This window comes from Telmatherina bonti (genome assembly GCF_933228915.1).
Source record: "Telmatherina bonti genome assembly, chromosome: 17".
Taxonomy (NCBI): domain Eukaryota; kingdom Metazoa; phylum Chordata; class Actinopteri; order Atheriniformes; family Telmatherinidae; genus Telmatherina; species Telmatherina bonti.
In genome coordinates this window covers 24,254,817-24,271,523 of record NC_136615.1, presented here as the reverse complement: position 1 = coordinate 24,271,523, position 16,707 = coordinate 24,254,817, and the positions used below count along the sequence as shown (strand labels likewise).

General features: G+C 38.8%; 2 protein-coding genes across 3 annotated transcripts; one reads left to right on the top strand and one right to left on the bottom strand.

Annotated features, from left to right (window-relative positions):
* Window positions 1-1,452: 1,452 nt before the first annotated feature.
* On the bottom strand, window positions 1,453-12,561 carry snx30 (sorting nexin family member 30). The gene is made up of 9 exons (XM_079256283.1): window positions 12,347-12,561; window positions 10,315-10,530; window positions 8,694-8,804; window positions 8,448-8,606; window positions 7,813-8,002; window positions 6,438-6,637; window positions 4,744-4,833; window positions 4,222-4,374; window positions 1,453-2,812 (listed from the first exon to the last, which is right to left on the bottom strand). The coding sequence occupies exons 1-9, from the start codon at window positions 12,479-12,481 to the stop codon at window positions 2,735-2,737; spliced, it is 1,332 nt and encodes a 443-aa protein (XP_079112409.1). The 5' UTR covers window positions 12,482-12,561; the 3' UTR covers window positions 1,453-2,734.
* A 641-nt stretch (window positions 12,562-13,202) lies between these two features.
* LOC306768080 (SOSS complex subunit C-like) lies at window positions 13,203-14,637 on the top strand. 2 transcript variants are annotated; one of them, XM_079256300.1, is made up of 4 exons: window positions 13,203-13,474; window positions 13,643-13,736; window positions 14,139-14,211; window positions 14,307-14,637. In XM_079256300.1, exons 1-4 carry the CDS (start codon window positions 13,450-13,452, stop codon window positions 14,403-14,405), a joined length of 291 nt encoding a protein of 96 aa, XP_079112426.1. In that variant the 5' UTR covers window positions 13,203-13,449; the 3' UTR covers window positions 14,406-14,637. The 2 variants fall into 2 exon arrangements, with proteins under 2 accessions (XP_079112426.1, XP_079112425.1); XM_079256299.1 differs by having other exon boundaries at window positions 14,124-14,211.
* Window positions 14,638-16,707: the final 2,070 nt, after the last annotated feature.

Genomic DNA, 16,707 nt, shown 5'->3' with positions numbered 1-16,707 from the left:
GAGTGGGATTTTCTTGTAAATAAACACATTTAGTTCACATTTGTCTTGATTTTCTTTGACTCGATCAAAAATGGATTAAACTAAAAAAAACAATAAAGTTTTGTAAAAAATCATTTCAATGTTTTTCCAAAGTAAGCAAGAGGAAAAAAGGCTTTGATTTTAGGAAATATATTTGTTTATCTTAAATAACAGAATGTTTAGTGTCTTTTTAATAAAGTACTGTGGATATTACACTGGTCTAAGTCAAGCATTATGTAGAGAAAAACAGGCCACACAGACACCGTGTTCGGGGTGTTGATGAGGGCCAGTATCTTGCAGGTTTTCAAAGTGTCCCTGCTGGACCACACTTGACTCAGACAAGCTCTGCACATGTCAACAAAATATGCACTGATATGAATCAGGAGTGTTGCAGCGGGGACACTTGGAAAGCCTGCAGAACAACGGTCCTAAAACCAAGATTGAGGGTCCCTTCTTCATTGTGTATTTTTTTTTTTTTTTTATTTTGTTAAATTTGGTCATTATGCCTTCTGGCATCAGTGCATCCGTAGAACAGAACCTTCATTTTAGCTGCTTCAGGTGTGAATCATCTGATTTCAAAATGGTTAAAGGAATATCATTTTATTTATTTATTGTGTTTTTATAAGCCTCCTTACTAACGTCCAAAAATAACAGGAACGCATAGTTGTGGAAGACAAAACAAATGAGGGCACAACAAAACAAAACAAAAACAAAAAACAACACACTTCAAGAAGTTTACATGCAGCTGCAGTTACTGAATCTTAGGTTTGGCTACAAGAAGGGCAGGCCCAGTCATGTGAGTTTGGTTGAAGATAAAAAATAGAACCATTTCAATAAAGGACATTAAAAAATAAGAGAGAAAAGAAAGAAAGTCTGTAAACATGGTGAAGGAGAAATGTCACATAGCTGGGTCTGACCTGGTTTCATTGGTCTTGCTACTTTTCTTTTGTTTTACCCTCTTTAAGTATAATGGTCCAGCAGTAGAGCTGAGGGGAAAACTCTGAGCTGAAGCTTCCTCCTGCTGCTGTAAACTGTTTCAGGGAAACTGGGAAACTTCCAATTAATATTATGAAGTGCGGGGTTATTTTTCCATCAACAAAAACCATGTGGGATCCAAAGAATGCTACTGCTACTGAGCTGCAACGCTGCTCCACCTCACTGCAATGTTTTCCATTAGTCACAGCTCTGCAGACGAACGTGCAACGTTAACCCGCTCTGTCCAACTGCACTGAAACAATGTTTCCACATTTCTTACTTTAGTCTCATGATAAGTTTCAACTTTCAAATTTCAAGTCTAGTTTGTATAACAGTGAATGTAGTTTTACAAAAATAAGCATTACTCTAAAATGAAAAGTGTTTTTTTCTATTTTAAACCTCACTTTTAAAGTTTTCCTGGTTCCTCCAAAAGCCAAAACCCCAAAATAGTTTAGGATTTTCCAAAAATTTAATTGAAGACAGTTGTTCAATTGGTAGCCAGTGACTTTTGCAAAGCAGGTCATGTCTGAAATTTTTGTTACAGAAGCGTGGCAATGCTGAGTTTCTTCAAGGTAAAACGTCTTCGTGTGCTGAGAGAGCATAAGCGGCTAAAGTACCAAAGCACTCTCCATACCGTTCTGCTTAAGCTCATAAAAAGAAGTGGAATCCCAGTCTGCAGAGGGCATAAACAGCCATGACAAATAGTTACAACAAGAAAAACCAACAAACGTACCAGTATCAAAAGAATAAAAGGAAAACCATAAAGAGCTTCACCACATGGTGGAGCTGCTGCTTTGTATTCTTTTAAAAATAAATCAAATCTCTGTAGTTGTGCTCAGCTTTTATCGACTGTCCACAAACTCGCCTCCCTGATAAACCTCGGCATGCTAATCACACACACACACACACACACACACACACAAACACACAAGTGTCATCATGGTTCAATGCGTCTTGGCCTGCTTTCCACTTATCTGCAAGGGTGTGGAGGCCAAACTAGCTTGGATTTCCTCATGTTTTCCATGAACTCATGCTTTAACCATGACAACCTTCGGTACATCACTGCCCTCACTGGCCACACACACATACCACAGCATGCTTTAATTGGCTGCTAGCTAGCTGGAAGAGAAACTTGATTACAGTTTTGGATTAATCATCTATTGGATAATGGTCAAGGGAATATATGGATATTAGGGGGAAAATTATTGAGGAATAACAGGTATGGGTTCATGTTTAGGTAAGAAGAAAAAGAAAACTTTAGCATTATGTTTTTTTTAGAGGACTTTACAATCAGCAGGAAAAAGAAAAATCTTAGTGGACGTAAACTTATGAAAGTTCATTCTCCCATTTGACATTAATATGCCTGCAAAAGGCAAACTTCTCCATCTTAGTCGGATCAATGGGAAAAATGGAGAATCTCTCCAAGACTGGTTAAATAAACACACAACCAGCATTGGCAACCAAGTGTTGACTGGAACAATGAAGTAGAAAATGTTAATAGGAAAAGCAGCAAAAAAGAACAAACAAAGGAAGGGGCTATATATATGTTCTTCTTCTCTTCCAGCTGTCCTTCAATGCTTCATTCATTACCTCCTTCACAGGATCATCTGAGCGCGACTCCCCTCCATACAATCATCTCACAGGAGAACAGAGGCAAAGTTCTGCAGTGAAAATCTCTTGCTCCGTCGGTCTTTCCTTGGCATGAGAGAGTGTGTTTATACAGAGACAGAAATGACATGTTTCAGTTCATGTCACTCGTTTTGTCCTCAGTCTGTTTATCCTGGAGGAGAGTTATGAGTGACTCCCATGCTGCCTGACACTGCAGAACGGAGAAGAACGAGCAAAGACAATTATTCTTAGCAATGTAAGCTCATAGTTTACATTCTGTGTGCTAAAGCCTGCATTTCAGTCTTCAGACTGGTTAGACAAAACTGGGAATGACACCACTAAGATGGCTGTTTTTAGCTAAACATTTAACAAAATTAAGTTCCTAAAGGAGAATTGATAGCTTATTATGTTTATGTTTAACATAATATATATGCACATTTCCATGTTTGTACTGTAGGTTTGTAGTCTAAAACACTGCAAAAATTAACTCAGGGTATGTCTGACAGCTTCATTTAACCCTTTGGTGGGCAAATAACCATATTTGATTGCTTCATTGGAAATGCAAAAAGCCTCTGCAGGTTAGTCCATCAAATCATAGAACCAAACTAAATTCTAAAGAACTAAAGTTTAGATCCCAGCTATTTCACTGAGAGCAGTCTTCAACACAATATTTAAAAAGTTGTTAGTACTGTCGGCTAACTACCATGATTAGTGATCATTTTAACGCCAACTGGCTGCACATGTAGGTTTAGCGAGTTAAATCCCTGTAATATCACCATAGAAACGTGTTAATCAACTGATTCAGATCAGCTGGCTTTTGACAGGTGAATTAGAGAAACGCCCTGTAGCTTGACAATAATTATGTCGCATAAAAAGTTCCTATACTTTAGCACATTTAGCAAGTTTTGTAATAAAGAATATTTGTTCCAAAATATTTACTGTGCAGGACCATGGTATTAAACAACTCGGATGTGCATGACGTGGTTATAATACACGACGCGGAGTATGGAACACCATGAAGCGCAGTGCATTATAACTGTGTAATTCACGGCTCCCCGTCTTTTGAACCCATACTTAATGTTTGTTCTTTTACGAAATGGTACTTAAGTTTTAAAGTCTTGCCATGTACATCAATATTTTAATGAGTGCCTGACAAAGCAATAAGCTAATGCTAGCCCTTAGCATTAGGCATTAGGAAACTGGGGAAAGTAGCTAACCTGGTTTTATTTATTTAACAGAAAGGAAGCAAACAGGAAAGGCATGGGAATAAGCACATTTTCAGTATACATGGCCAAATTTAGCCTTTTGTGGTGGAAAACTTCTGTTAAGTAATACAGTTAACTGAGATCGGAATTGGTTGTTTTGCAGCACAGATGCATAGTGGTTGATCTGTGGCCTCACGGCGAGGTCACTGGTTTGGGCCTCAGTTTGAATAGTGACCTTCCTGTTTGCATTTTCTCCCCCATGCATGTGTGGCTATCCAGGCACTCGAGCTTCTTTCCCCCACAACACATGCAGTTAGGTTAACTGTTAACTTCTCACATGTGAGTCGCTTTGGATAAAAGCGTCTGCTGACTGTAGAATAGAATAAAATTGCAAGATTTGTAACACAGTTCTTACCTTTTCGTAATAGTTGACATTTTTGTCGGCCATGCCAATGAGAAGCTGTTTAAAGTCTTGTCTCTTGTTGCTTTGCCAGCGCTCCCAGTCTGCTTTTAGGTCTGCGTTGAAACACTCCACCTTATCTTGGCATTTCTCCACCTCCACTGGTATCTAGAGAAAAAGAGAATAAAAATCTACAGCTACAGGGGCCTCAGCGGAGGACTACATTTTACAGGACCTAAATTACATGGATGTGGGTAGAGCAGGATGTTTGGAGAGAAAGACTGCATGAGATCACAGGTTTTGACATATTTTCACTTCACAGAAGAAGACAGACAACGGTTAGCTCATTACAACCAATGTACTCCTTCTTTATCAGCTAATCTGATGAAATTAACTTGCAACTTCTCAGGTTTTGAAATCTAAAAATGAGGAGCTTGAAATAATATCACAAACCTTTTCAAATGAAATTGGTATACCCAGATATGACAACAGAGAACCTTTTTAAATTTACAAAAACAGAGTAAGAAGGCGGCTTACAGGCGTTCTGTCCTCTTGTTTGCGCAATATGGCTGCTTCAAGACGGCCCTCGTATTCTGCTTGAGTCTGATCTCGCTTCCTCAAAACATTCTGAAATCAGAAAGATCCATCTTTTCAATTTGTGATGTTGTTGTGGCAGTGTAGTTCTGAGAACAACATGCTGAAATAAAAAAAAACAGTTGAACAGATAAGTGCTGAATCAAGAGCTTGGTAAGGGCAGGACATGACACATGCAGAACTCAGATCGCACTTCCTCCACTCAGGACCAAAGGTGATGCAATGGTTTGTTTTTTTTTTGCATGTGTGGAGGAAAAGAATTACGCAGAGTGTGTGCTTTTTGTGCCAGTTTCTCCATGTATAGTGTCGCAGTAGGCATGTATTTTCCTTTTGATCCCAGTTACAAATAGCAGTATGTTATGGTGAAATTTTAAACCAGGGGTGGGACTTTAATGTAATTATTTAAAAAAAAAAAAAAAAAAAAAAAAAAAAAAGGCATTTAATCACAGAAAGTAAAATGTTTATTGGTATATAATTTCCTGATACACTGATTACACTGATGCAAATGGTGACCTTCAGCTAAAAACTTAGCATTTTGGTGCTATATTTGGCGATTTTTCAGACCTTTCAGACTATTTAAAGAAAAAACACCTATCAGCGACTATAGTGACTTTCTCTGGTAAGCACATATCATTTGCTCTTCTGTGTTAGTGGCAGCGGTTGCTATGTAACCCCCTCCCCCCGTCGTAAAGAACACACAAGAAGCTTGGTCCTCACATCCTCATGCACATTCAGCTTCAAGCTACAGTCAGAGCTGGAGGTGATCACATCTGTTCTGTGACATGACTGAAGCCACAGCACAGTCTGGGTCACCGTCAGATATTAATGTCTATTTGAAAATCAATTAAGCTAAGATGCATGGGAGGAAGCCAGAGTATCCAGTAAGAACCTACACACACACTGGAATGCAAACTCCAGCCAGAAAGTCCACCGTTTGAACTTCCTCCAAGTCGAGACTCGAACTGGCAACCTTCTTGCTGTGAGGTAACAGTGTTAACTAACAATATTAATATCTGCGTCTGTTATTTGATTCAGTCGTCCACCAAAATCCATTTAAAAAAGATGCTTTTTGGCCGAAATAATGTTACGCAATGAAAAGGCGATTGATCAAGATTATTTAAAGGTAAAACATGGAAATGATCTGTTTATATATATAACTAGAGTATATACTCTATTTATATATATATAAATAGAGTCCTACCTCTATTTTAAAGGTGGAGTATGTAAGATTTTCAATATTTTCAAAATAAATGAACCAAAAAAATAACTACAATTATAATTAAATAGTTTTTTTTTAAACATGTAGGTTCCAGTCTGTCCATATCTGGTGCGTTATTAAATTACAAGTTTAATTAATGACAAATGACAAAAAGCACTTTTTTTTTTTTTTACTGGTAGGCAAACATTTAAGAAGGGTCTTTGTCATTAATTAAACTTGTAATTTATTAATGCATCAAATATGGACAGACTGCAACCTACATGTTTAAAAAAAACTATCTAATTATGATTGTAGTTATTTTTTAGTTGTTTTATTTTGAAAATATTGAAACTCTTACATACTCCACCTTTAAACATATTCACATTTGTGCCTGAAAACAAAGTCCAGTTAGCCTGCTGTCATTCGGCTGCCTTCTTACCTTCATGGACTCTATATAGAGAATGTATTCTCTAAGTACAGGCAGGAAGTCCTGGCTCATGTTCTCACTCAGATCCTCCAGCGCGCCACAACAAGTGGTCACACAACCGGCCACGCCCTCCAGGGGGCGCTGCAGCTCCTCTTCTGACCCCGCCCAGCTGGAGTACACGGATCCGTACTCGCGCAGCTCCGTTAGGTACTCTGGTGAGACGGAAGAGGTAAAAGGAGGAAGCTGAGCAATAAAGAAAAATATAAAAAGTTTTTCTTTAAATGAACCCCGCAGAACTGACCACAAATCAAAGTTAAATTTATATTTAGAATTTACACATGAAAAAAGGATGACGGCTAAGCAGCTTGAACTAAGCATGGTCCATTAGTTATCTACAGCTACAAGAGTTCCCATCTTATCTCCTGCTACATGGAAACAAGGCCGCCTCTAATTTAGCACATAACCCGAGCAGATGGTGACAAGGAGCGTTTCACACAGCACATATTTACAGAACGGCATGTCATGCATGGGTTGGGCCCGCACTTATCAACCATGCACCCTCAAGGCCCAAAGGTCTTCAAACAAACACCCTACAGTCAATACAACAGATAAACTCAGACAAGGTACTGCAGCAACAACAACCAGGTAAAAGACTAAAAAAAAATGTGTTCAAAGACAAAAAGACCATGTTGATGCAGCCATAGAGAGTCAAAACTCTACTTAATGTCTTGACAAATTTAAGCACATTTAATATCCGTTGGACATTTCTATTCTTTCAGTCTTTAACGTTTTCATTGTGAAAACACTGAATAGAAGAACTTTTGTCTTTTGTTTACAGTGTAGACAAAAGCTACACTGCAGAACTGTCCAGTTAATAAGTTACTATAAAACTAGGATAAATAATGAATTAACTCTTTATATTTAGACTTCAGAATCAGATCAAATCTGATTTAATTCCAGTTTTAAAAGCAAGACATGCAGTCCTTTTAGCACCCTTGAACTGCACTATTTTACAAAAGTTTAACGTTTTTTTAACACTCCAGTGAGAACAAAAAGAAGAAAATCAACACTTTGTATTTGTTTCTATGTGGTGTTGGTTGGTTCTCTTTGGACACGCAGCAGCTCTAAGCAGATGAACAGTGAGTATTGTTTCCTTCCCACACCACTTGGTCGGCTGACTGCTGCTAAACGCATTCAGTCACGTGCTGCATTCACAGACGCTGGAACATCCAAGCTTCATTCTTGGACATTTTTTATCAGTCACAACTTTTAATATAATGAACAAATGTCCACAAAAGTTTAGAACGTCACACAAATTTACAATCAAGAGCAGAAAAAGATTGTAAAACATGTATAAAAATGAGACAAAATGACACTCTCCTGATACCTGACTGCTCTTTGAGGATCCTCTGAGCAATGCGGTCAATGGTTCCCAGTTTCTGGCTGAAGGTGTCCAGGTACTCTCCCATGGCGCAGAACTCAGTCGGTCTCGCCCGCAGCTTGTAGCCCCCTGCCACATGCTTCACTGACTCGCCCACCTTGGTCAGCAGTGCCAGACCCTGACGCTTGTTCAGGTCCTGCAGATACACACAGGAACAACAAAACACATGATCTCAGGGACGCCAATTGCATCTCTTCAAAGAAAAGTCCAACATTTTAATATATTCAGGAAGGAAATGTGTAACAGATGATTGAATCTGCACCTCATAACCTCATACCGGTTATCGCTGCAACAACCTTTCCCCCAAAGGAATCAATAAAGTCTTGTTTTGTGCCTCAGCTCTTCTCCGTCGAAAATGGCAAATGTGCAAAAAACACACACAAGCATGCAGGGACTCCACTTTGCAATGAAAGATTACTGCTGAGCCCGATCTATTTGATTCCTATTGAAGCTGCAATTTATGTTTTTTCTTTATTTTTTTCAAACTGTTTCTTGCGTAATATTCATATATCAGTGGGATTACTTTTCTTTACGGCTGACTGTAGCTGATTTATTGGACTTTTAACAGACTCTCATCCTACCTTGGTAGTAAGAAAAGCATTAAGATGCGGATTAAATGATAGGACGGGATGGTCTGCAACCCGCTTCAGGAACTTGTCCAGAGCTTTCATCCTCGTCTCCACAAACTCCTCTGAAAAACGATCCACCACGCCCTTCATCACAAACTTCTCGGGCAGCGGCTGAAGATGAAGAGAGTTGTTATAAATAACTAGATTCATGATGGAAAGATGGGCAGAGGGCTGCAGCAAAGCACGTGTGTGACCTACGGGGATCAGGTGGGTCGGCTGGCTGTCCTCCAACTTTATCCTCAGCCAGTCAAAGTCCTGGTAACGCCGTCGAACACAGTATTCCGGCAGGTCAAACTCTATCCGTGTTGTCTGGAAAAAAGGAATGAATGCATGTTTGTTGCCTTGTACGTAAACAGTGTTATCAAGCGTTTTCTTCACAAAAACACACACAAACACACAAGCTCTGATTATTATTAACACTGGGCCGTGACATTTATCTGCGGCCTCTGAACCAAAGTAGCACGGTGCACATGGCAACTGTTGTCATGACGCCGCTCAACAGCTACAGGCAGCGTTTCCCACTTTGAATCGGTGCCTTTTAATAAACATGGAAAATCCTCAAAAGCTTCTGTCGGGACAAACTATGTTCTCTGAGGTAGAGAGAGGAGGGGTTTTCTGTGGTCCTCCTGCTGTTTCAAGTAGACTTGATGAGTGGAAGGCAGGATCCACCTGATGAACATGGGCTTTTCTCAAAAAGAAGAGGAATATAGTTGATTCACTCTGAGAAACAAGCAGAAAGTGACAAGCTGATTATTGAACATTAACTTTTCTTCTACTGGTTGAATTCACAACCAATCATCATGATTTACTTTTAAAAATAAAGCGAAATTTGTTTGTTGCCTCAACAGAGGTGTGACGTGTATGGACAGCTCTCGTATTTCCAGTCAGTCAGGACTTCAGAAACGCCTTTACGGAAGCATAATCGGATGCAGTTTTTATTTTTCATCATCATTATGGGTGCTGTTTTAAAGCCGGTGCTTCATTCTTGGATGGCAACTATATCAGTTCGTGGTGATGACAAACTTGCTTTGGACAGATCCATTCGTATCCCAGCAACGTCCACTTCATAGCAGACCTGCGTCTCGGTGGCCCAGGATTCTCCACAACCATTCAAACAAATTTTCTCTCAGCTGAAGGTGACGATATGGATTTGTCTTGAGAAGAAACTCAACTAATAAACTTATTAAAGATGTGAGAATAAGGAAAAAAGAATTACATCAGTCTGACCCAAAAATTTCCATTTCACGGCATAAACTGGCTTCAAATCTGCCCGTTGCTGGGATCAGCTGATGCGCCTCTTGCTTTTCTGAGACATGCTGACTGGTTATTTATGTACTGTTAAAGTAGCTTATTAACAATGTGACATTATGACATAAGTTTCCTGAATGAGGCTCTTTAAACGATGTGCTTATAAAATCTCTTCATTCTCAGCACACAGAGGCAAAGCAGAGGCTTGTTTTAGTTACTTAAAACCAAAATTTGACTAGTTGAGCATCAGTTATCTTTATTATATTCATCACAAAACTGTAAGAACGCAATATAGATGCATTTTTAAGAAGAAGCTAAGAGAAGAGAGAATTCATTTTTAGTATTTTTTGAGGCACCCAAGGATGTTTTTTAAAGGTAAAAAATGATAAATGTTACTCAGAACAGCTGTAAATTTAAATGAAGTCGAATGTAAATGTCTATGTTTGTTGTAAACATCACTGTTCTTTAGCTCATTTAAAAAAAAAAAAAATACTAAACATACTTTACAGACAGGTGGGATGAAAACATGCAGGAGAACCGTGACTATCCAGATCAGCACACACTACGTTACCTTGGTGGAGACTCTGTAGGTGATGTATGTCTCCATGGTGGAAACATGCTTCTTTGGCTCATCAACGGTAACAAGAAGGTCGCGAGTCTCTCTGGAGGCGTAGGGGTCCATGGCGTCTGTGTCCTGGTTGTCATCCAGCTGCAGCCTGTTGAGCAGCACTGAGGCAGTAGTGGGACTTGGCGCCTCAACCGGCATGCCGTTGGTCAGCCCCACTTCCTGTGGGAACATGTGAGACACAGAGATGTCGTCATATTTACATGCTGCCACTGGAAACAAAGAGCTAAGGAGCTAGATTGATTGTGACGTGGATGAAGTAGGTTTTCCCTGTCATTTAAGCATTTGTTAGAGCTTTGTGTGAAGCTGAATGATGGGCCAGCGAAGAGAAATGAAGGATTTCTGGAAATACGTTCACAGTCTTAATGCATAAAATGCCAACAGTGGGAAATTGTGAAACTGACTGAAGGCTTATGCAATTTATCTAATCATTGTGGACTTGGCCAGTTCACCTTTAACTTTTTGGTGCTTTCTAAGGCAGCAAAATCAAGCACACGCAACAAAGACGTATTCAAAGCTAACAAGAGCATATTAAGACTGTGAATCTTAACACACAGAGAAGTTTATGCACTCATACATGTAAATGTTTTTAAAAGATGTGCATTCAACTCCCCAATTCAGGCAGCATGAAATAAAAAATGCTGTCCCTCTATCTCTCCTTTCTTTGCTCATCACTCACAAGAACACACACACCGTTTTGCCAAACCACTGAAACTCTTTGCTGTGCACACACAAAGCTAATACACACACAGGCCACTGCTGATTTAAGTGTTAGGTTTTGCACTGTGGTGCTAACCTGCTCTGGTAATCACAGTTCAGATAATTGCATTGCTCTGCATCATGACATCACTGTGAATGAACAACCAGGCCAGCAAAACAGCCATGCATTTTACAGAGAAGGAGGAAGTTGCTGTATTATTTAGACTTGAGTTTTTCCAGCTGTGTCGTTCCAAAATAACGCCGACAATGGATATGATTAAAATTTGAATGCATATTGTTGTACTTCACCACAACCACCCACTCCTTCAAAAAAATATGGTGATGCACTGAAAACTCCTCTTGCAAAATGACACAATTCTTTTTGTGAAGCCTAAACAGAACAGATGTCCACTCAAAAGTTTTTACTAAATTCTTATGCAGCTTAAATTAGTTGCATGAAGTTACAGTCAATCTTTCTGTTCAGCAGCAGTTCACTGTAATTCAGCAGAAAAGCTGAAAAACAAACCAACTGCCCTTAGCATGAAAATGCATCACAAAGTGTTGACATATTGTTTGTGTGGAATCAGGATCATGGCCGTTGTTTTGTATTGGGATGAGGAGAGCAGACCACTCAAAGCATCTTAACCCTGATAGATGCATTACTGTATCCCGCCTCACTGACAATAATTGACTGCAGTGCCATAAATGATGGCTACAGCTGTTTGACCAGGGAGAATGGAAGCAATGTGATATATTTGCATGGTTCATCTTTGTTTACACAAAGGTTGATGGGTACTAACATATGTGTACTAAAAGAAGTATAATTTAAAAAAAAAAAAAAAAAAGAAAGAAAAACATGCACAAGCCAATGCACCTGGAAGTTTATGTTAATTTGCAAATTAATTTCCAACACCCTTTTTTTTTTTTTTTTTTTTTTTTTTTAATTTTTGTGCTTTTACTGATGTTTCCTTGAAATGACATGCCAATCCCTTTAACTATAAAAGTATCTAATAAGAGTACCTTAAACTCGAGTGCTTCAAGGCTGGACTCTAACCTCCAGCTATGTGCAATAACATTTTAAAGCAAAGAATTTAAAACAAAATCGTGATGTGCATGGTTTGCTACACTGCTTACATTGTGTATTTAGCCAATAAACACTGGTCCCAGTCCTAAAATAGGTTAGTAAAACGAGTTTTGTTGGGTTAGGCGTCCCCTCTTCACGCCATATTTACTTTTAAACCAACAAAAAATGTCTCGGTGTAGCCCAAGCACACCGTACCTTGTCCTCTCCGACACTGATGGGGACATCTGGCGCCGGGGAAAGCGGCTCCTCGGCGGCTGACAGCGGGTGAAGGATCTCTGTGATGGGCTTCTGCCCCGAGCTGGCCAGGCCTCTCGGAGCGCCTACACTCATCCCTGCGGTAGGTCAAAGGATGTTATTACTTCAACAGCTGTCGTGTTCTTCTTCGAAGCGGAAAGCTTTAGAGAGGCCAGAGAGTCTTTTTTCTCACCCTCTCTCGCTCTCACGTTATGGTCTCTTCAGCTAAGATGTTAGACCCGCTGGTTGATCTCAACTGTCAGCTGACCAACACTGCGCAGCGTCGGAAGTTGATGTTTAAGAGCCCGGATGTAAACACGTGTGTCACATGACACAAACCAACGAATGACGATCTAAGATAATCTAATGAGAAGATGAGCTAACTGGTTAGGGAAATTGACCACACTCTCTCATTTTTACAAGTTCACTATGCAGTTTTAATAGTTCTAATACCACTAATTTACTACTACCAAATAGTACATTTAACATTTAACCGAAGTATTTATAGATATTGACATAAAATCAGAATTCAAATGTTAAAATCAAATAAATAGAAACACTCACCACTCAAATAAACTCTTTTTAATCCCAGCTACATTAATAATCTGATAATAAATCTATGTTGTATTGCTAAATTTTTCGTTTATTTAATCTTCTTTCATCTTGATGTGGTGTTTACTTGTTAAATTGTCATCAAATGTTGAGTTGCATACATTCTTGACAGAGTGAGACGTCTTCTTCTGTTGCTCCTATCTGAAAAAGAAACCGGCGTGACAGTGTCATAAAGCTAAAGCTACAAACCACACGTCCAAAACCGACACGTTTATAGTTGTTTCAAACACTTATTTGATGTAGTATCGGTGTCCATAATAAATTTCTGTTCAATTTGTCGTCTTTAACTGCAAGTTGAACTAGAAAGTGAGAAGTAACTTTATCGTTAACTGTGATCAACCTTCCGTGTTGCAACACCAGCAGGGAAGAAAAACCAGCAAATTGTTTAAACTATTAATGTTTTCGGTTTTGTTCTTTGTTATCCCGACTTGACTCTTCCTACCTTCACTTACATGGCAACTAATCCTCCAGGACAAGGTAACTGTTTAGAAACTGAAGGTTTTTTCTTGTCTATCTATCTATCTATCTATTGCATTTGTAATATAGTCATCTGTATCAGTTAATGCAGAAGTTACTTCATAGATTATAAACTGTATTTCACCACAATGTCTGTATGTTTGATGTGCTGCTGTTATTGTTTTGCAGCCTTCCCAAACAAGGCGCGGGTTGCAATCCTGGCTGAGCTGGAGAAAGAAAGGAGACGACTACAAACTCAGTCCGTAAACACACCTGGAGCCAGGTAGGGAAAACCTATTCTTATATGGTAGGCAGTAGTTATGATTTCTCTCCTTATTTCATTCTGTTTTATTTATTTTTAGTTGTCAGTGAAATAAATGTGGGGAAAAAAGGAAATTGCTCTGGTGGCCAGGCTGCAGACTTATTTTGCAAAGAAACAGATTTTGTTTGAGCTGTGGATTGACACAAATAACATCACCATGTTCTAATCAATCAGTTCAAGCTAAGAGAGATGGCTACTTAGCCATATTAATGGCTGATTAAATCACCAAAACTTGAGCGTTTTGGCCGAAGAAGTCCTGACCAGACTGATGTAATAAAACAGACTAAAGTCATAAGTTGGTAATATAAATGTCTCTCCCGGCTGAGACTTCTCCTTCTCATTCTGTAGTATTTCTCTGTCCAGACCAAGTGTAAAGGATTTCAGAGACAACGCAGAGCAGCAGCACATCGTTGCTCAGCAGAAAGCTGCTTTGCAGGTGAGAAGTAAAAGTGCAACACAATATTTGTTTTAGTCTGTAAGTTTTCAAACACTTAGAATAACGTCAGCTGCTTTCTTTTGTCTCCTCTTCAGCATGCGCACACACATTCATCAGGCTTCTTCATCACTCAGGACTCCTCATTTGGGAACCTCATCCTTCCTGTCCTTCCACGCCTGGACCCGGAGTCATGACTTTTGTCCCACCCCCGGTCTCCCTTCCTAAAAGGAAGCTTTGCAGCCTTTTTGGTGTACAAATGTCATGTTTCTCTTCTGTCTTAATCAATTAACAATATCAAGGGACCATGAATCTCTCTCCTTGACATCCCAAAGATCAACGAGATGGTCGCTGATTTTAGAAGAAATTTTCAAGGAGTTGGAAGAAGTTTGCAGAGGAGGTGAACACAACAGAGGCTGTGCCGCTTAGCTGCCTATCAAGCCAATGGCGATACTGTCTGATGTACATTCTGTGATGTGATGTGGGGTTCCTTTGCAAATCTAGTTAGTAAAGTAGTTTCATGCAACTAATTTTTAATTTCTGTCTTGTTTCTTTTCCTTTGTTGAGGTTTTTCAGAATGCTGCCATCATAATTTCTTACAGTCATTCAGAGTTACTTCAGACATTTGTTAGAAAGTGATCTGAGTACAGAGAGAAGTACTTCTTACTCCTGCTGTGGAAATTCTGAGGAAACCCAGATTGCAGCATCATGTATCAGCTCAGATGACAAGAGAGAGTTCCTTACCACGTCTCAGTTTCTTCGATGTTTCACACATAAGCAGAGCTTTACTGGAGAGAGAGAGTACGAGTCTTGAGTTCTACAGATGTGGCCATGGTAGAAATTAATCTAGCAATGTTTTGTGATCAGACACCAAAATTCCAAGTCCTAAATTGCAAGTTTTCACTTTCACTGACACAAGGTTCTGTATTTGGGTTTGTCATCTTTATACAGGAGTATGCAAAGGTGTTTTCAGACCTCTGATTGATTCACTATGAACTATATGAAACCATGACCCTTGGTACGAGAGCGAACAGTTCTCTCTCTCTCTCTCTCTCTCTCTCTCGCTCATGTATTTGATTAACATTTAACTCAACGTTGTCATCACAGACCTGCCAATCGTTTTGCACACAATTTGCCGGCATCTTTTTGTGACCCCAGAGGCCACCTTCACTGAGATGCTGTGGTTAAACTCACAGAAGACAACCCTGCATATATATATTTCTCTGCAGAGCAAAAATACATGAAAAATAAATTTAAAAAATAGTAACAATTTTGAAAGACTAGAGTTTATAAAACAACTTTTTTCACTTTATATTATGCAGTTTTATTACTTTTTTTTTTTTTTTTTTTACTTCACCAGTATATTTTATAACCTTTTACTTCAGACATGGTTCAAAATGACTGCAAAGCAAATTAAAGAGACAGCAGAAAAGTAGCATCATTAATTCATCAACAGGTAAATTTTTAAACCTCCTGGATGCAGTTCATCCAGCAGAAAGTCACAGGAGACTTCAGCTGTCCTAATTAGCTTGGTTTCAAACATGAGTAAGTGTTTAATCTCATACTGGCAAATGCAAGCAGAATTTGTAGTTATTAATGTGGTGGAAATACAGTCAGATGAATTGAGGTGGTATAAATAAAATGCACTTGAACGATGGGTCAACAGCAGGAGTGAGCACCTCTAAAAATTAGAAGGTTGCTGTCTTGGAGTATTCGGATGTATGTTTGCACAATGCCAAATAGGAAAGACATTTTTGCTAAGTATGATTACAAGATAACTTAAAAACAATTTGGACTCCATCATTCTTCAATTAGATTAAAACATCTGCAACTGGAAAACATTGCAGCCAGCTGCCAACGTTCCTGGGAGTAGATGTCCCATCAAGTTCATGTTGAAGGTCCAAGAATCATTAATAAGAGAGCCAAACTTCACTAAATCCTTGACTTTGGACTTAAATGATTGGTCTAAATAAGTTATGGTTAATACAAAATAAAATGTAGTTTTTGAAATAAAAAGAATTACAACTTTAAGATGGCATCATTGTCTGAAATGTGTGTATACAGGGAACAAAATTACAAACAAACTAATAATTAATCCTTTAATATAAATAATCTCTTCATTCATTTTTGTTTACAGGCAATCCTTTAGCTAGAATGTGGGGGAACAAAGTGCTTACAATCCATTCATATGGGTAAATTTGAATCATAAAACTGTATTCTATGTCCTGGCATTTTTTTTAACCCTTATTTTATTAGTTTTCAATAGATAATACCAAATCAAAATGTACACAAAACAAAGACAGAAAAAGGAAAAACAGACAGAGAGAATAATCTTGAACTACTTACATTTATCATCAAAAATCAGCAGAGAAACCAAGATAACAATATTAGTTTTAATTAATAACAACAATCTGTTATCATATTTATCTCATGGTACATATCACCAGCATCATTTAGTGCCACTCCTGGAAGCCTGTAATGTTTTGATGGATTTGCCTT

What these genes read in the sequence shown, in the direction of transcription:
- snx30 (XM_079256283.1), bottom strand. Translation starts at nt 12,481, where the DNA reads ATGAGTGTAGGCGCTCCGAGAGGCCTGGCCAGCTCGGGGCAGAAGCCC. An exon ending in TCTATATAGAGTCCATGAAG is followed by an intron (nt 4,834 to 6,437) that starts GTAAGAAGGCAG and finishes TTCTGATTTCAG; the next exon opens with AATGTTTTGAGGAAGCGAGA. An exon ending in ATGTCAACTATTACGAAAAG is followed by an intron (nt 2,813 to 4,221) that starts GTAAGAACTGTG and finishes TCCGTTCTGCAG; the next exon opens with TGTCAGGCAGCATGGGAGTC.
- LOC306768080 (XM_079256299.1), top strand. Translation starts at nt 13,450, where the DNA reads ATGGCAACTAATCCTCCAGGACAAG. An exon ending in GTAAACACACCTGGAGCCAG is followed by an intron (nt 13,737 to 14,123) that starts GTAGGGAAAACC and finishes CTCATTCTGTAG; the next exon opens with TATTTCTCTGTCCAGACCAA. An exon ending in AGCAGAAAGCTGCTTTGCAG is followed by an intron (nt 14,212 to 14,306) that starts GTGAGAAGTAAA and finishes TCTCCTCTTCAG; the next exon opens with CATGCGCACACACATTCATC.